We start from the raw sequence: 19,642 nt of genomic DNA on the forward strand, positions 1-19,642 counted from the left end.
ACGGAGGTCAGGGGCTTCCCGGGTGGACGTTTGCATGTCTGTGATTTCTGTTTTCTTGAGATGGTGAGAAGAGGAACAAAGTCAGTGGAGCTCACGACGCATTTCACTCCAACGCAGGAGGACGGACGAGGCTGAGCGCCGGGGGGACGTCACCCCGGTGCAGCAGACAGGATTCAAATAAATTCCCATCTTCTCCTCATCCTGGACTTTTCGTCATTTCATGTCCTCTTTGGCTTAATGAATGAATTCTGCTGACTCGGGATGTTGACCTGTGGTCCTGGAGGGCCGGCGTCCTGCACCTTGTCCACGTCTCCCTGCTTCAGCACACCTGAATGTAATGATGACGTCTTCATCAAGCCTGTGTTCAGCCCAGTGACGAGTCCCTCAACGCCACCAGGGGTTCTGCAGTAGTTCAGTTAAAGTTCAGTAGTTCTTGTAACTTAAGTCTTGTGAATAAAATATACATTTAAATGTTGCCTTGCTCAAGGGCCTGCAGTCGAGGGAACGCGCTCTTCATGTTGTTGTGCTGCTCCACAACCAGGATCAAACCCCGTTTCCACCACTTCAAGGTGACGCTCAATGTATTTACTGTGATTTATTGCAAAATAAACCAGAACTTCCAAGTAGCAGCAACCAAATGACTCCAATAAGAAACAAAGCAAACAAGACGGATGAACTGAAGCATCTATCATAACTTGTGGAAAAACAAAGGGAACAAAAATATATATAAAAAAAACTAAACACAGCATGATTGAAACTTTCTTTTTCTTAAAAAGGTATTAAACTCTTCCAAACACCAGCGGCAGGCTCTGAATAACAGGAAGTCATAATTAGAGTTAAAAGATAAGAAATCAGCTTGTTTGTAAACTTGTTTACATGGAGCAGCTTCACCAGTTCCTCTGGACTCCTGGAAGAAGAAGCAGCAGCACACGTCAGTGTGGGGCTGACATGTGCTTCGTCACATGTAAAACGCTCCTCTTCCTCAGTCCTTCTCCTGCACTCCTCTCACGGCCAGGACTCGCACCAGCATGGCCTCCATGGTGGCGTCATCCAGCGGGGTCGGCGAGAACCACAGGGGGCTGCTGGGAACGCAGCCGTGGTCCGGGCGGAGGTAGAAGAGGTCGCTGCGCTGCCGCACGGAGTGACAACTGACGGAGGAAGAGAGGAAACGCTGCAATTACACAATAAGAGCCTCTCACTGGAGCCTTTTATGGAAATGACGAGCGAGTTTTGCTTTTATGACGTCACTCTATTTCAGTGTTTTTCAACCAAGGCACACTTTTTTGTTCGGAAACATTTGGAGGCACACCACCACCACCCGAAAATGTTAAAATGTGAAACTCTGTAGCCTCTATTAACAATATAAAGTCTTTCTCATCAACGTTTTATCAACAGGAATCAAATAAATACAGAAAAAAAGTATTTCCCAATTTCTTTTTTAAATAGTGACTCCTTCAGTGTGAAACCTGGACCTGATGGATGAAGAGCTGAGATCCTGGTTCACATTCTTCCTTTTCAAAAACTTCTCCATCACTGTCACTGACACAGTACTTTGATACAAGATGGTAGCAGGAGGTGGAGGTGAACCACACTGACGTCTGTCACTTTACATTTCACCGGCAAAGTTCTGTGCTGCCATCTATTGGCGAAGAGTATTTATACATGAATACTCTGCAACACAACAAATGTTTTTTTTAGAAAAAATTTGAAATTGGATAATTTCCCCTGGCACACCTGACTAGATCTCGCGGAAACACCAGTGTGCCGCGGCACAGTGGTTGAAAAACACTGGTCTATTTCACTGGTTACCGATTTTATGTGAATGTAAATATTATTTGAGTATTTTTAAAACAACATATACTATTGTTATTATTATTAATAAAGTTTACGGTGCTGTCAGGTAAGGGGAGGTTGGCTTGTGGATAATCTGGCGTCACGTTTCCAAACAGAGGAATAACGCGGCATAAAGAGCGAGCAGTGAGAAATAAAGACACGCACCACTTGGAGACGTAGAACTTGTAGAGTCGGACTGGACAGCGAAGTGGGTTGTCAGCGTTCTCCGTCATCTCCACACAATCCGGCTCCTCGGTTTTCTTACGTTTCTTGGCAGCGACGCCGTCTGCATCGCAAGAACACAAATAAAATAACACCGTTTTATAACACGGACACGTCGGTGGGAGAAAAAAAAAGCGTCTCGTCTTTTGAAAGTCGACGCCGTCGGTACCAGGTTGTGCCTCGCTCCTCGTGTTGGGGAAGTAGAAGCGCAGGAAGGTGGTGACGCTGCTGCCCTTGGTCCTCCTGAAGCTCCTGATCCGTGTGAAGGACAGCCGGCGGTGCTGCTCCACCGAGGTGAAGCCCAGGTGTTTGGAGGAGAAGAAGAGCAGAGTGTTGAGGAGGACGACGGGGGAGAAGGCGCCCAGCTGTTTACACTCCCACAGGAAGTCCTCGTCCACGCAGGAGGGGGCGTGGCCTGCAGAGGAGGGTTTGAGGTTGAAGGTCATATTTAGATGAGGAACAGAAAAAAAACGTCTCACAATCTCTTAATCCATTGAGTGGAGTAGCTTTTAGTCCCCCCCCTCCCCCCCCCAAGGTGATGGCGAACTCACCGCTGCCCGTGAGCGAGGGTTTGGAGTATTTCATGATCTTGGCGAGCTCGGAGGAGAACCTGCTGTACATCACGTCACTGAATATGTTCTCCGTGCGATTATTGTCAAACAGATACTGCAAAGAAACAGAAAACCAGTCAGGACAACATCTTCGTCGTCCGCGGTGTGTTAAAGCGCTTCTTCAATTTCCCGCCATTAAAAACTCAACTTGAACAAAAAGGCAAAAAAAAACTGATTAAAGACCGAAAATAAAAATTCACGGGTGTCTGGAGACTTCAGTCGTTGTTTAGTTTCGTCTGCATTATGTGAGGAATTGGATCAAAATTTTCTAGATCGGCTTCAAATTTGAGTGAAAGACCAAGCAAGACGTTTGGACTTCAGCTAGAATAATAATATTAAACAACATTTATCCAGACTTTGATACCGTCTGCTAAGACTGTGATGACATTTCATGTTCGACAACTTTCCGTCACATAACTGGATTCATAGTTGTGTAATAACTATACTGGGTCGTGTGTGTGTGTGTGTGTGTCTTGCCTGCTGGATGCAGAGGCAGAGGTAGAACAGGCCGTCTGGCCCGTGCGGCTCCCCGCTGGCTTGTTTCACCTCGTTGACGAAGCAGCAGAGGCCGTGACTCAGTTCTTCAGCGGAGCAGCGAAGGAGCTCCTCCTTCAGCCTCACGGCCTCTGATGACAGGAAGAGAGACGACAACATTTTTAGTGCCTTCGTGTTTTCATCTATTTTCTCCTTGCAATCTCTTTTTCTAGTGCAAAAACCTACATTAGGCAAAAGGTAAATTAATGTGCTCATTAAGTGTCTGCTTGATTTGGGTAAAAACTTAAAAAGCAAAAAAAAAAAAAACTATGTTTGTCTTTGTTTATAAATAAATTCTATTTTCACCATTTACCTATTGATTTAAATGTTGAACAGTGACGCTCATCTTCATCCTGCAGTTTAATTTAACATCAACAATCTCCCACCTCGACGCACACGTGACGGAAATGGACGATTTAAAAATTTATACCGCAGGTGAGCTCAGGCACATATTTATTTATAACTGAACAGTAAGAGTTGAAACACTCCATAGAAATACAGACGAGACGACAACGTCAAACTGTCATTTAAGGGAAAAAAGAAGAGTTTTCACAAATTTACTGACTGAAATGATTAATTAAAATTAAACTGAGCGAGAGGAGGAAGAGTAACAGTTTTTTGTATATCAGTTCTGCAAGCATAATTTTTTTGATTAAAGGCACTTTCCATTTTATTTGACTGTTCCGAAGGCTGGCAAACAAGAAATTTAGGAATTTAGAAAAAAAGATCAAATCAAAAAGAGGAAAACAACCAAAAAACCCCAACATACTGGGAAGTGGTAATAAGCTGGCCTGAGATTCTCTCCACTGGATCCACGTCTTCCAGGCGTCGACTCCCCACTGGGTCTGCAGCTTGTGTGTCGTCGTGGAGACGAGTCTCACGCCGGCGTCCTCTGAAGACGTCCGCCGCGGCTCAGAACCCTGCAGCGGCATGAAAAGTCCAAAATGCAGCACAGAAACACGACGGTACTTCTTCCTGCATTGCCGGGTTTTATACCTTCTTCCGGTGGACTTTGTGAAACAGGAGTGATGGAGGTCCTCCTGGACGACGGACGTCCTTCCTCCCCTCCGGGGGGCTGGACGGGAGGCGCCCGGGTGGAGAAGTTTTTTTATTCTCACCCTCCATCTCCGTCCCGCCGTCCTCTCCAGCCTCCGCCTCCGTCTCCGTCCCGTCTTCCTCTCCAGCCTCCGTCTCCGTCCCGCCGTCCTCTCCACCCTCTGTCTCCGTCCCGACGCTTCGGTTGCCGTTCAGCATTTTGCTCTTTTCTTCCGCCGCGGGGAGGAAGATGGGGACGGGCAGCTGGACACATGTTTGGAAAAGACACTTTAATATTCTGCTCCACAGAATCCTCGGTTTCCATCAGCGTGACGCGACGTACACTTGTATCTGGTCGCACAAAACCAAGCTTTGTTTCAAGTTTTGAAGTACTTCCTGCTAGATTATGAAGAAATAATTTACTTTTTTTAGATAATTTCAGAAAAAATATATGTAAGCCCAAATATAAAAGTAAAATTCAAGTAGATGGAGAGAAAGAAACAGAGGTAGATGTCAAGACTATAAGATTGTTACCAGTTCAGGAGTAGAAACAAATAAAAAAAACTGTTTGTGTTGAACGTACCGGTATCGGCAGGGCCACTGGTGTGGGAGTGAACTGGGTGTACATGTTCATAGGCAGAGGGACGAACACGGGGACGGGCAGGACCACGACGCTCGGCTCAACTTTGTCTTTAAACAGATGTAGAAATCAAATCGAATCGAATCAAATAAATACATAAATAAATAAATAAAAGACAATCAAGAGTAAACCTTTTCACATTCTGAGTTCGTGCAAAACAATAAAATATCACCTGAAGACAAATCGATAATTTTTTTGTTTTAAATGTCTTAAGTTGAACGATACCTGTCTGTGCTTCTGTTTCCACCGTCTGTACTGTGCAGGAGACGCCCTTGTTGTGGACCAGTGGAGTGCAGAGCATGGATTTATTCTTCACTTCCTTTCGGACAGTTTGAGTGCATGCCTGGAAACAGTGACCACGGCGGAAAGTCCATCAAGAAACAGAATGACGGCGCTTCGTCCAGCTGGCATCAACAAGCCAAACACTGGACGGGATCTGACGGCGGCGGTCGACTTACATGTCCGACGACCTCGGCTTCGATGTCGAAGACAGAACTTTGGTCTGGAATCAGAAAATGAAGCTTCAGTAATAATCAGTCCTGCATGTTTTCATTCAACATAACAAGACCTGAGGTTTTGGGGAAAAAAAACGGAAGTTAATAATGTGGTTCAGCTGGTTGGAGTTTAGTGTGTGTGTGTGTGTGTGTGTGTGTGTGTTTCATACCTTGTTCTGCAGACTCTGACGCAACATTGTTGACGACAGGTGAAGCTTCAGTTGTCGCTGAAGAGGAGTTAAATAAAATTAAGTTAATGGTCTGCAAAGTGTGCGCGCGCGTGTGTGTGTGTGTGTGTGTGTACCATGCTGTATCGAGGCTGAAGAGGATTTTGCTCGGCGGACCAGCGCCTCAGCGAGGGAAACGACACTCGTGATGACAGGAGAAGGTTCCGGAGGCGGGACGAGGTCTGAAGGTTCAGACGAGCAGAAGAGTCACAGAGGCGATCAGTCAAATCACAAACTTGATGTAAAGCAAAAGGAAACAGTTCTCAACGTCATTGACACGTTCTGGCGTTGCGTCCTGTTTGGGCCACAAGGTGGTGCTGTTGTGCTTCAGACGAGTAGGAACATTTATCAGGGTCTGGTTTGCTTGAGAGGCTGGAGCGGACAAATACTTCTGCCGTTGAATATTGAAATAAATGAATTATTTCAACAAAGGGACTTTGACTTCAGTTGAAAAATTAAGGAATAAACCCTTAGTTTATGGTCAAACACTGTCATTTGTGAGAGATTTCCCCCGAAAAGTAGGTCAAATACAAAGATTTCTGTCTCGTGCAAAGTCAAGTCTTACGGATTTGAGGCTTGAGCCGTTTTTGATTTAACCTTCAGATATATATATATAAATCTAGATATATATCTAAATATAGATCTGGAATATGGCGGGATTGGTTTTGCTGGCAGTAAAGACTAGAAGAACGAGGATCTGGGACCCATAGGGCCTCAGGGCTCAATGAGAATCAGGCAAATGAAGCATCGTCAGGTGTTTAGATGAGCCTAAAGGTACCTGGAATCCTCTCCTGGGACACTTCATAACAAGAGCGCAGGAGGCACTTGAGGTCACAGAAGCGTTTGACTTCTCCGAGCAAAGCCAGACTCTGCTTCAGCTTCCCCTGGCGACCGCAAGAGTCACACTTTGCCATCTGGGAACAGAAGTGACAAAGAGTCGATCTTCATTCATTACGTCAGCGAGTCGTTTCCTCCTGAATTCCTCGTGCTTTTCACACGGTAAGATATCAACGCGAGTCGTTGGAATCCTCAGGAGCCAAACTTCTCCTGGCAGTTTGATGCTTTTAATTTGAAATCTCCGCACTCACGTGACCGAGAGACAGTTTGTATTTGGAGCGACAGTCTTCACAGCAGAACTCGTCCTCTGCGCCGCCGTCGTCTGCCGGCCGCCGAGTCGTGAAGCGCGAGAGGCAGTAAGAGCAGGAGGCCAGGCGCTGACCGGACTTCTTCTCCAGCTGGAGGAGACTCAGCCCCTCACATCCTGGGAACAGAGACCACACAGGTTTCCAGGAAGTGTTTCCCGTCGGCACACGAGACCCCCCCCCCCGTTAAAAGACGCGTCCTGACCGTCGCTGCAGAAGAAGAGGCGCCGGCCGTCCACCTTCTTCACGTCCTTTATGATCCGCTCGCTCTTACAGTGTTCACATTGGCCCCTGATGACGTTGAGCCTCTGAAAGTCTTGACAGCAGATCGTGCTGCACACAAAAATCAGCTTTTCCTGCAGACAGAGAAAAGGGAGTTTGTTGGTCGTTTGATCCACGACGGCACAAACAAATCGAGCCTCCCGAGTTGCAGGAATATCTGCTGCCCGTCGATCGGCTCAAACTTTAGAGGTTAAATAAACAACAACTGGCAAATGAGCTATAATGTTGAATGAACTCAAGTTGACTGGAGTAATTCACCAATGCGCTTCTTATCATGAAGCATCCTCTACCTATGAGCTACACTCAGTACTTATCAAAGTAACTGAGAATTAAACACTATATTATGCATTCATTAACTGTTGTTTTTGGTCCATATCTCCTTTTGCAATTATATTTACCAGTCTAAGCTCTTTTCACGTCTATTATTGTAATATGCTGGCACCACCTCCAAATGAACTTAATACATTTGTGGGTTTAGTTTATCCTACAAATTGAATTGACATTTAACTTGGAGTTTTGATTTTTTCCCCCCCAAATGCAGTTCCTGTCCAGAGAGTCTTTGTTCCTGAAAAGAAAAACAATCCTCTGCACCTTGGTGTAGATGACTTTGGGTAAAGTTTTTATGACGCGTCGACACTGAGCACACAGCAGTTTCTCTGCCGGTTTGAGGGAATCCTCAGTTTGGCTCGACGCTTCCGTCGAGTTTGTCGCTGAAGTGTTATCTTTCTGGGTTTTCTGCAAAATAAATAAATAAATAAATCCACACATTACCGAGGACTATGGAATCTCATTTTGCCGTTCTGGCCCCACGCAGGTTGACGCGTTACCTTGAAAGCCACGGCACAAGTGAGACTGCAGAAGTTCCTGATGGTGGCGTCGGCCATGGCCAGGTGACAGGCTGGTACCGAGGTCCGGCCGCATTTGTCACAGTTTAAGGCGGCGCCTGTGCAGACGGGGGTGGAGGTGGTTCAACTTGACGATATTCAGCGGTACGGCGGGAGAATGTTTAACCGTCTTGGTACCTGACGCACTGACAGCCTGGATCTTGGACGCCGTCACGCAGCCTTTGGTGCAGAAGAGCTCGATGACGTTGTCACCGAGTCGGTTCTCATACATGTCCGATATCGGAACGGAGGTGCGACACATGGCGCACTGCTGCGGCGTCTGGATTTTCTGCATGTTAATTAAAAAAAAAAAAAAGTAAGAGTAAGTAAGAGGAGCGCCGTCCCCAACTCGACCCAAATCAGAAACTTTTATCACCTTGCTTTTATCAGGGTTAAAAAAAACAAAACACATTATATGCCAACTGGTATTGTAGAGCAAATAAAAGTGAAGCAGCATTAATATAATAATAAATCAGATCAAATAACGAAGCAGAATGTGATTGATTAAGCTCAGTTTGTTATTTTAATCATAAATGACTCCTTTTTCATTGTGTCTTTAAACTTTAAATGGCTATTGTATCTTTTTATTTTGTCTGATTACATTTCTATGCGAAATAATTAAATTCTGAACTATTATTACAGATTTTCTGTGTCAATATGTTGTAAACAGAGACGTCATGCTGCTGCTTTAACACGCAAATGTTTTAACAACAGATAATCAATACAACAGTATGGATGCATTAGACATCGTGTATATAGAGATAATAGCATAGAAATAATGTCTTGATCCTCAAACTGACTGAAATCCTGAACAAATATATTTGTCGTTTATCAATATAGACATTTCTGATTCAAAGCTATTTTTCTCATCTAATAGTCTGGTATTTTATCATAGATGTGAAAAATGGCCGTTTGAAATCTTTCCATTTCAGTTCAATAAATGTTCATTTTAATAATAGCTGGTTAATAAATTAAATTGCAAAATTGGAATGAAAAAGTAAAACAGACTACGCTCTTAAAATCTTTTTTTTTTTTTTTTAAGTTTCTGCCGTCTTACCTGCTTGAACTGAGACACGCAGTCTTCACTGCAGAGAGTCTTTCTGTCGTTCTCCGTCTTCAGGACGAGCGGCGTTTCGCAGCAGCGCCGGCAGAGCTCACAGATCGACATGTTGTTTATGGCGCAGAAGCGAAGATAACAAGGATCACTGCACACCTTGTAAACAATCTTCTTCAGCACGATCTCGTGTTTGCTCTGCGGGGGGGGGGGGGGGACAGACACACACCTTTCAGGGACCCAATTCCTCATTTAAGTCGAGTCAAAAAACCGACGAGGAAAGACGACTGGATGTTTTTGAAATCCGTCTCGTCTCTTACGATGCAATATCTGCAGCAGATGCTGCACTGCGACTTGAACGTCTCGTCCAGCGTCTCGACGGACGCGACGGTCTTGCAGTTGAAAGAGGACAGGCAGGTCCGGCTGCAGAAATCCTTCTGCGTCCCGTCTTCGTCCACCGAGCTGTGGCGACCGTCCCGAGACTCCGGCAGCGCCCTGAGGACCAGGAACAACATTAACCTGGAAGTCGGCTCAGGCCATTAAAAGTGGTTAAAATGAATAGAAAGACTCACTGAAGGCAGAAGGAACACGTCTGCTTCCTCTGGTGGAAATGGGAAAGGCAGGCTGTGGAGCAGAACGTGTCTGGGAGGCCTTTCCTCTGGTAAATCGTCTCTCCGTCCATCAGGGCCTTTTTACAGGCGCAGCAGGATTCAGAGGCGTCGGTGGGAGTCGGCTCCTCCGCCGAGGGGAAGCCGGAGCCGATCTTCACCTCCTCCTTTTAAAAGCAGAGGAGTGAAGAGAGTGTGACGGGATTCGTTTGCCTCATTGTGCTGCGACCTGCTGGTTTAGTGGCTCCATGTATTCTCCTTTACCAAACACGACTCATCCTTGATGTCTGGAGTCTCACTGTCCCGAGGACTCTGCCTGTAACCGTCATCATCGATGGGCTCCTCTTTAATCTGGAAGAGGAGTCACAGTTATCACAGAAAGCCGTTTGAGCAGAAACATCTCGTGACAATGAAGACTCACACTGTCCAAACTCAGCAGAGGAGGCTTAACGTCTTTAACGTCGCTCTCTTCAGACGAGATGCTTTCAGTTTCTGTAAAACAAAACGTGGTCAAAGTGACTGAAATCCATACATTCAAAACAAATTCTTTATATCCAGACGCCGATCAAGTTTATCATGTCTTTTACATACGGTTTGGGACAATATTTACCCAATTCTGATATTTGACAGCAGTTTTTTTTTTTAAAAAGCACTAAATGTGATTCTCTCACTAACTTTTTCTCAAAATGATCCACAGTATTAATCAAAAAGTAAAACACTTTAAACTGCTATCCTCCTGACATTCCCAGCATTGATACGGTGATAACGACCCCCCCCCCCCCCCCAGGTCCCAGGGCCAGCAGGCCTGGACCCCCCGCTGAGTCCCACCAGTGACACCGTGAAGCCACTTGTTCCCCGATTAAAAATTAAAAAAACAAAACAAGTCCGTACCGGGTGCAGTTGAGCAGTGGGATCGGTACACCATCAGACACCTGCTGCTGCAGAAGAACTCCAGCCTGCCCTCGTCGCTTTCCTGCTCCACCATGTCCGACAGCCGCTGAGGCGTCTGGCACATGTGGCACAGCTGCAGAGCTTCAGCTTTCTGAAGGAACAACGCGAGAACCGTCTCATTGTTGAAACATCCTGCTGGTTTTGACAACCTTCCTTTTTAAAAGAGGGTGTTTCTCTGTCAACTCGTTTGCACTTCAGTGACTTGGAAAGAAAGAGGAAACACACTGCAGGGCCACAGTTGGGAAAAGTCTAAATCTTTCACTAGTAACAGTAATGAAAGACTAAGTGGAGTTGAAACAGAACACATCAATAAACTGCTAACGACGGAAATCTAAAGATCGTGTCTTCATTCCTGTACTTTTATTGATTTTGTTTGATTCTGGATCTTTTTTTTCTTTATTGTGGGTTTAAAGGGAAAGAAGTCGGCTACATGTCACTGCTATGAACTGAAAAATAGCTTCACTTCCTATTTCTGCTAATAGTCATTGATTTAGTTATTTATTCTCATTTGTTTATTATGTTTGTTTCTCTTTATAAACACTACCGCAGGTCCGACATCCCATCTGCCAACAATAACTTCACTACAGTTTATCTTCAATCAATAATGTCACTTTTTCCTTTTTCAATGTTGTATTTTAAACCCCCGGTCAATTTTTTGTTATTTATTGCACTTACCTCTCTACCATACCATTTTAATATGTACTGTATTTTCCGCACTATAAGGAGCACCGGATTATAAGGCGCACCTTCAATGAATGGCCTATTTTAAAACTTTGTTCATATATAAGGCGCATAGAATAGACGCTACAGTCGAGGCTGGGGTTACGTTATGCATCCATTAGATGGATCTGCACTAAAGGGAATGTCAACAAAACAGTCAGATAGGTCAGTGATAAGTAAATTTGTACTTTATACTTGGCATAATGGGAATTAACATTTTGCAAGTTATCGTTGATTCATGCATGTTTGTGTTGTTCGCTGCTTTACGCCTGCCAGGCCACGAGCCATTGTACCTTGTACTTTTGAGAAGATATTTTAACGGCGCCGCTCTGAGACGTCTTCAAGGTCTCTGGCCTTCGGGCCGGAGGAATATCTTATCTTATAGCGCTTCTACCGTCTCAGCTCACATAGAAATGTACTTACACACACACACATACACCAGTGTTAACCTTGTTTAGTTGTATCATGGAATAAGAATGTAACCGCCTACTTCAACGTCGGGAATAAAAGCGGGCAGCAGAGGGAAGAACGAGCTGTGAGGTGACGTCACTCTCTGGCCCTTGCGCAAGAATCTTGATTGTTTTGACCATTATTGCTCTCGATACTGGGCTTGTCTCTTTTCTCTCATTCGTTCAGGTCTTTCACCTAACAGCCAGTCAAACTTCATTAATAGATTACAAACCAGCGTTCTGACAACTCCCGCGGATTCGGCATCCAACATGCCCGGCTCCGTCTCGTCGAAGTCGTCATTGAGCGAGTCAGTGTCGCTGCTGTTGTCCAGCAGCTCAGGGACAACTCCTGCCTTCCTGAAAGCTCGGACCACAGTTGAGACTGATACATCAGCCCAGGCATTTACGACCCACTGGCAGATGGTGGCGTATGTCGTCCGGCGCCGTCTCCCCGTCTTGGTGAACGTGTCTTCGCCTTCCGTCGTCCACTGCTCCCACGCAGTTCGCAGTCCAGCTTTGAATGCCCTGGTGACACCAACATCTAGCGGCTGGAGTTCTTTTGTCAATCCGCCCGAAATGTCGGCTAGTGTTGAATTAGTGTGCTCCACTTGTCTTTTGACGCCATCGGTGATGTGGGAGCGCGTGGAGTCGTAGATCAGTAGGGACGGAGCGGTGTGAAAAAAGCCACCCGGTCTCTTCACGTAAATTTCTCTCAACCACTCGCTCATCTTTTCTTCATCCATCCGTCCCTCCGAGTTCGCTTTGACGACGACGCCGGCGGGAAAGTTTTCTTTTGGCAAGGTCTTCCTCTTGAAAATAACCATGGGTGGAAGTTTCTGGCCATTAGCCTGGCACGCGAGAACCACAGTGAAGGACGACTTCTCAACCCCGGTGGTGTGAACGTTTACCGCACGTGCTCCCGTTTTATCCACAGCAACATCAAAGGCGAGCGGGACCTCGTCCATGTTGACGATGTGCTCTGGCCGGATCTTTTTCTCGGTAATCTTGTTTTTGCAATATGCGCGGGAAGTGGCCAGCTTTTCTTGGTAGTCTTTTGGTGGTTGCTGTGAAACAGTAGTTCGTGTGCGGGTGGAGAGATAACGTCTTTTCATAAACCGAAAGCACCAAGAAGTACCGCCTTTAAATTCGTTAATGTTAAGTTCGCTTGCTAGCGCCGTTGCCTTCATTCGAATGGTGGTTGTACCGACACTTCTACTTACTGCTCTCTGTTCAACAACCCACTGTTCGAGTTTGTCCTCCAACTGTAGCCACCTCGCTGTGTTCCCTCGGAAGCTCTGTCTGGTCTTCTTTACTTGCCGCAGGTCATCTTGTTGCTTCCTCCACTTCCGCACCATTGATTCGTTAATGTTGAATCCTCTCGCTGTTGCTCTGTTCCCGTGTTCTGCTGCGTGACTGATCGCCTTGAGTTTAAACTCTGCGTCGTAAGCGTGTCTCTTAATAGGAGCCATTTTGGGGTCTTCACATAAACACGCACATGGAAATGAAACGGCACGCCTCGCGCAGTCCTATATCCCAGCATGCACCGCGCGCTTCTTCTTCTGCGGGGGAAAATGAAGTCGGCGGCGCGCCTTATACTCCGGTGCGCCTTATAGTGCGGAAAATACGGTATATTACATGTTTATTTTGTATATTTTTATCTTATGGCTGCTACTGTAACATGTGAATTTCCCCACACGTCGGGTAAATAAATGTCTATTCTATTCTTTTATAATTAAACTGTATCGCATGCATCATAATGCACATTTTTCAGCAATATATACAATATATGCAATATGTTTTATCCTTTTTTTCCTTTTTCTGTAATTGGAATTTTCTTTTTTCTTAAATTAAATTTATTTGTTTGTTTGTTTGTTTGTGTTTTGCATCACTGATCTTGTTTGAGATTGTGTTCTATGTTGAAAAAAAGATAAATAAAAAGTTCAAAGACAAAGATTCAGCACATACTAAACTTTCAACAATTCCGCTTCATTATGTTCAATACTATTTAAAGCAAAGGAAGCATTGCGATTAAAAATGCAGATTTGTTTGAGTCCCACTTTAAGTTGAAAGTCCATTTAGCGTCTGAATCCAGTGCAGAAGTTCTGTTCTGGTGGTCAAAATGCAGCTCATGCAACCTATTTGAATTCACTAACTGCTCGTGGAGAATCAGAGATTTACCTCTTTGAACCTGAACAGACACTCTTCACTGCAGACGGCTTTACCGTCCTTCTCCGCCGTCACGACGAGTTTCCTGTCGCTGCAGAAGGAGCCGCAGACGCTGCAGCAGGGCTCCGGCAGGTTCTGCAGTTTGTGGAACCTGGTGACGCAGGTGTCCTTGCAGAACCTGTGGATCCTGTCGTTCACCGTCAGCGTCACCCTGCACTGGAAACGAGACGGGCGTCACAGGTCGTCCCGTCGTGTCTGAAATAACGTGCCGACCGTCGTCGCGGGATCGGGGAGCTTCTCACGTGGGTGTGTTTGGAACACATGCTGCAGCTCCAGTGAGGCTGGCGTGACGCCAGGTTCATCCTGGTCTGGACGGACGCCAGGCAGGTGTTGCTGCAGAGCTCTTTTTTAGTCCCCAAATCATCCACAGCAGCCAGGATGATGCTGTGCGGCCGCGTTATCACCCTGACGAAAAGAGACCAGGGAGAAACTGTAGTGGTCTGCAGTCAGTTGTGTTATAATTACTATAACAAGTCTGTAATTTACAAGTGCTTCAAAAACCACTGACACACAAATTCAGGTATAAAAATCATCCTATAGGAAACGATGCATTTAGATGAGGAACCTTTTTGAGTCTCAGGCAACAACCTGATCAAAACTACCAAACATAAAAATAAATGAATAATACATTTTAATTAACTATTTAAATGTCAATTTAGAAGATGAGTTCACCGATTTTGGGATGTTATATATATTTTCAATATAATAAATGATCAGAGACATGTCTTGGATATGTCAAAGATTAATTATGTAATTGGCTTTGAAGCGTGTTTAGTTTTTGTGCAGCATCAGATTCTCAAAAAAAAACAAAAAATTTCCTTTAGTGGCATTAGTGGCTGTTTTCATCCTTTGCAGCTGCAAAAATATATCAGATAAATATTATTTTCAAATTCTTATTTTTTTGCATAAATCTGTTCATCAAAACCTGATCAAAACTACCAAAAATTATATATATATAAATATTTTTAGTTAACCATTTAAATGCCAATTTAGAAGATAAAGTCAGTCAAAGTTAGTGGATGAAAACGGCCACAAGCGCCACCAAAGGGAGAAAATTTGCTGACAGTGACAATTTTGAAATCAAATTTTTAACTTGTATGTAAAAGTAAACTTCCTCAGCAAAAATCATGCCATTTGAGATAATCCAGTGAAAATTATGGTAAAAATTAAGAGGAGAAAATGACTCCTAGTGGACGTTTTTTGCCCCGAACGCCACACAAGAGTTAAATATCACAAAATGCACAAGAAACAAAACATACAAAGCAATTAGTGAAATGGATAATCAAAGCAAACAGTAATACAGATGAGGAGTAAAACCTGAGGACTTACTGAAGGCAGTTGTAGCACTTCTTGAAATGTGACCTCAGGCCAGGGTCCTTCTCAAACAGACAGGAAGTGGAGCAAAACACCTCGGTCGAGTTTCTGGGCTGGTAAAAAGTCTCTCCTGTCTGCAGCTTCTTTCTACATTGGCAACAAGCAACACGCGACCGTGCGACGATGAGCGACACTGCAGAGTCCGGCTTCTTCTGTGGGAACGACATGTTGTCACTAATAGATCAAAAGGCAGAACAGGAACTAATGAGTTCAGCCATAAAAATCTATTTATTGCAGGAAATCAACTCACAGGTTGTTTTTGTTCCGTTGCACCGTCTCTATTATTCCTCTTGTGAATCTGCGCCGTCTTGCCTGGAGTGAGAGAATCAGAACATTTTACCCGCAAAATCAACATGTCAGCCACTTATTCAACTTTTGTGAACACAAAAGAGTTTATAATCCACTGTATTAAAATCGACATATTGCAACAAGGATTTCGCCAAAATCATGCATTTGAAGTTGATTGGCGAGCTAAAATTGCTTGTGAGTGTGTGACAGACAGAGTTGTTTAAGTTACCAAATATATTAATTTTCCTGACAAAGACTTAATAAAAAAAATACTTTTCTCATCATTAAAGGGGAAAAATAAACCCACTGGATTAACTCTCTCACCATAAACAAGATCAGAAGCAACACAAACGTTTCATGTGATCACATATTTTTTTTATTGTTTGTTTTATAAACACTAAATTCATGTTTGGAAATCGATGAAGTGAATCAAGCAGAAAAATCTAAACAATGTAGAACCGGGAAAAAATATTTCAGCCTTAATTTTCATGGAATAGTTATAAACCTTTGGCCGTATTTCTTCTTTTTTTACAATTGTATGTCTAGAATAGTTTTGCACTTTATACTTTACCCTTATCAAACAATATAAATATATATGTGTGTGTGTGTGTGTGTGTGTGTGTGTGTGTGTGTGAGGCCATCAGATGTTGATTCATGAAGATAACTTGTGTGGCAGCAGAGGTAAGAGACGGATAAACCCGTTACCTTCCGGTGAGGGAAGCCAAGTCGGTCGCAGCTGGTAAGATATGGCGCAGTTGCGATGGCAGAACAGCTCCACCTGGTGGCTGCTGGTTCTGGAGGCCTCCATCAGGTACACCGGCTGAGAGGCGCCGCAGTTGGTGCACTGGTGATGCGTCATGACTCCCTGCAGGGGCAACATTAACCCAGGACGTAAAACAAGGACCGGACGGAGGCGACTCTCCCAGCAGGGACACTTCCTGTACCTCGGTAAAGTCCCGGAGACAGTCGTCACCGCAGATCCTTTTGGTGCCGCCCTCAAACTTCAGCCTGAGCGGTTTGGTCCGGCAGGCGGATCTGCACTCCTCGCACTCGCCGAACCTCTCCCGGCCGAAATCCTCCAAGCAGGCGTCGCTGCAGAAGCGGTGGACGGTGTCCTCTGAAGTCACCTCACGGGGGGGGGCCTGTGGAGGACGGCGACGGATGAGCGGCGGCTCGGCCAACGGAGTTGGTCATGAAATCGACAAGCCTTGCCGGCGGCTCTTCCTCACGGTGCAGGGCTTGTCGCACAGGCTGCAGGCTGTCCGGACGGAGACGTCCTTGTACTTGGAGGCACAGAGACAGGCCGGGCTGCAGAAGTCCTTCATGGATCCTTTATTGTCCACAGCGGCCATGATGAGGTCCAGAAGCTGGGTTATCCCCCTGACAGGACGCCAGACGCCACGGACAAACAGTTATCGCGTGAGAACAAAGGCCAACATACAAAACATTGTTGATTCACATGTGGTCTGTCACTCAAAAGACAATCTCCTGATCTTCTTTGATCATCTGACTCACTTCTGGCAGTGGTGACACGTCTTAAAGGCCCGTTTGTTGTGAGGGAACCTCCCAAACAGGCAGTTCTTGGAGCAGAAGACGTCTTTGAAGCCCTTCTTCTGGAAAGCAGTCTGGCCCATCGTCATGCTCTTCTTGCAGAAGGAGCAGCTCATGCACACCGCCTGGCATGTTGGGAGAACACGGCGGGGTTTTAATAGTCACGTGATTAAGATCGCCGTCTCAGTGACGTCTTGCTGCACTGATTCAAATGAATATTCCTGAAAAACAACTTACAAAAACAACTTCAGGGGGAGACATCTGGCCAACTTTGTTAAAAAAGATTCTGCTTGTTTGTGGGGAAAAAGGATCCGCTCACCTTTGCACACGTCTGGTCGTCTGCCGCTGCATTTTGAGTTGAAGCCTGGTCTTTGTGGGGCGAGAGAGTCTCCTCTGGAGCAGGAGGAGACGATTTGGAATCGCCAAGCCGATTGTGCAAACTCTCCTGAAGAATAAAAAGGAAATAAGGCCGTCAAGGTCGACGAAGGTATTTGCAATATATTGTCCGAAGAGTTGGATACTCACAATGTCTAGTTTTGGAATCAGGATCTTCGCCTCTTTCATTAGTCTCAAAACTGATGTGAAGTCATTTTTCTTTTCTGAGGCTTTGAAAAAAACCAAAACTTTTCTTTTAATACAGATTTCACCCCACAGTTCAAAGAAGTGAAGGCCCAGATCAGCATTCGCAGTTGTTTGCAGCCTCATAAAGAATGAACACGACCGACTACATCCAAACATTTTTGACAAATCGTGAGGAAAAAAAACCTTCAGAGCAGAAATCTGGACAGGAAATAACTTTTTCTACCAGTTTCAATTGTACCTGCAGGAGAGTCGCCGCCGTCTGCATCCATGCAATCGCCTTCTTCTACTGAATCGTCTTCCTCAACGTGGTTCTCCTCGTCCACGACGTCCTCGGGGTGTTTGGGAGAGCTCAAGTCCCCCGCGGGATCGTCTTCCTTCGTCGTCTCACCGCTGTCCTCCAGCTCTGCCGAGACGTCCTCTGCATCCCCGCCACCGTCGTCGTGTCCGACGTCGTCGTCCGTGTCCAAATCAAAGTCCACGTCCATGTCCACGTCGTCGTCACTGAAGGAAACGTGTGTTTCGGTCCTTTTGCTACTGGAAACCTGCTCTTGTCCCAGTGCATTGACGTCAAACTGATCAGACATTTCTTCTGGAGGAGCCTCGTCTTCTGGAGGACCATCGTCTTCTGGAGGACCATCGACTTCTGGAGGATCCTCGTCTTCTGGAGGACCATCATCTTCTGGAGGTCCATCGTCTTCTGGAGGACCATCGTCTTCTGGACGAACCTTCTTCTCTGCGCTCTCGCCGTCTTCTTTAACGTCAATCCTGTGGCTTTCTTTCCTCTTGTCCTTTGTGTCGGTACGACTGTGTTTTCTCTTCAGAGGGGAGCTCCGTCTCTTTCTTTTTCTTGTTTTAACTTTGGAGAGAGAGGAAGACAAATGACAGCGAGAAATGGGAGACATTTACTGGTTTGTTTTATTTTATATTTATCTTTTATTTTTATATTTACATACTACTATTTTTGTGCTCTTTTTTGCTCTTGTTTAGATATTTACGTATGTTGACATATTTTAATTCCTTAGTTTTATAAGTTCTGCACCTTTTACCTTGAGCTGTTGTAAGTTTGTGTTTCCCCCTGGGGAGGAATAAAGCTCTCTACTCTACTCTACATGGATTTAAAGAGAAAGCGAAAAGAGAAAACAAGAGACGAGAGAGAAATGGAGAGAAAAGAAAAAAAAGTGAATGAGACGAAAGGAGTTGAGAGATAAAGAAAGATGTATAATACAATTAAGATTTAAAACATTAAAATTACACAGTAAGGTACTTGGACACTGTGTAGGACTACGATCAGATTGCATTGTGGAAACGTAATTTCAGTTCATTCTGTCCTAATTTCATTACAAACCATTCAATCCTGTGCCATCAAGAGAAGCCTGGAACTATTCTGTGAAAAACACGAGTTTGTTGCTCACCGTTCTCTTCATCCTCCTCAGCAGCGTCCGTCTCCACCGCTGCGTGCAACTCATCTTAAAACGGCAATTTAAAAGGGAAAAACTTTTTTTTAATTCAGAGTACAATAAAGGTTGAAAGACAAAAGATGAGAGCGAGAGAGGTATTAAAAAATATATAATTTTTTCAATAGGAAATAAATAAATAAATAAAACTTTTGATTTTATGGGGGTCTTCAGAAAATATGATTAGCCTCAAAACAACGGCTCAAAAAAAATGTCAGATTCGGGATGTGAATATGTACCAGACTACTAAAATTAAAGTGTGTAACATGACACTAAAAATAAATGTTTTTCATGGTATTTGAAAAGAATCCACCAGCCACTAAGGTAGAAACTGAAGTACAGAAGCTGGTCAGTACCTGGGATTTGAATTTCCTCCAGTGATTTTCCTTCCAATCCCTGGATTGAGCCGCGCTTCATCGCCAACACGAGCTCGCAGAGTTTCGCGACGTCCGCCGCCGCCTCGGGCTTCTGGTAAAACCCG

At 44.8% G+C, this 19,642-nt stretch overlaps 1 protein-coding gene across 1 annotated transcript; it reads right to left on the bottom strand.

The window, feature by feature from the left end:
• Positions 1-589: 589 nt before the first annotated feature.
• Positions 590-19,624, bottom strand: LOC308144679 (zinc finger MYM-type protein 4-like). Its single transcript, XM_080515859.1, has 37 exons — positions 19,518-19,624; positions 19,120-19,173; positions 17,946-18,563; positions 17,651-17,730; positions 17,445-17,570; positions 17,090-17,250; positions 16,804-16,954; positions 16,519-16,716; positions 16,280-16,439; positions 15,537-15,598; positions 15,242-15,438; positions 14,155-14,317; positions 13,865-14,068; positions 10,458-10,608; positions 9,988-10,058; positions 9,831-9,917; positions 9,531-9,733; positions 9,279-9,453; positions 8,962-9,156; positions 8,043-8,193; positions 7,848-7,963; positions 7,612-7,755; positions 6,944-7,094; positions 6,685-6,857; positions 6,375-6,510; positions 5,674-5,778; positions 5,540-5,596; positions 5,334-5,377; positions 5,101-5,218; positions 4,819-4,925; positions 4,197-4,499; positions 3,970-4,120; positions 3,144-3,292; positions 2,607-2,721; positions 2,225-2,470; positions 1,999-2,119; positions 590-1,148 (listed from the first exon to the last, which is right to left on the bottom strand). The coding sequence occupies exons 1-37, from the start codon at positions 19,576-19,578 to the stop codon at positions 983-985; spliced, it is 5,670 nt and encodes a 1,889-aa protein (XP_080371985.1). The 5' UTR covers positions 19,579-19,624; the 3' UTR covers positions 590-982.
• Between the last annotated feature and the right edge of the window lie 18 nt (positions 19,625-19,642).

The sequence above is a fragment of the Blennius ocellaris genome (assembly GCF_963422515.1).
Source record: "Blennius ocellaris genome assembly, chromosome: 20".
NCBI classification, from domain to species: domain Eukaryota; kingdom Metazoa; phylum Chordata; class Actinopteri; order Blenniiformes; family Blenniidae; genus Blennius; species Blennius ocellaris.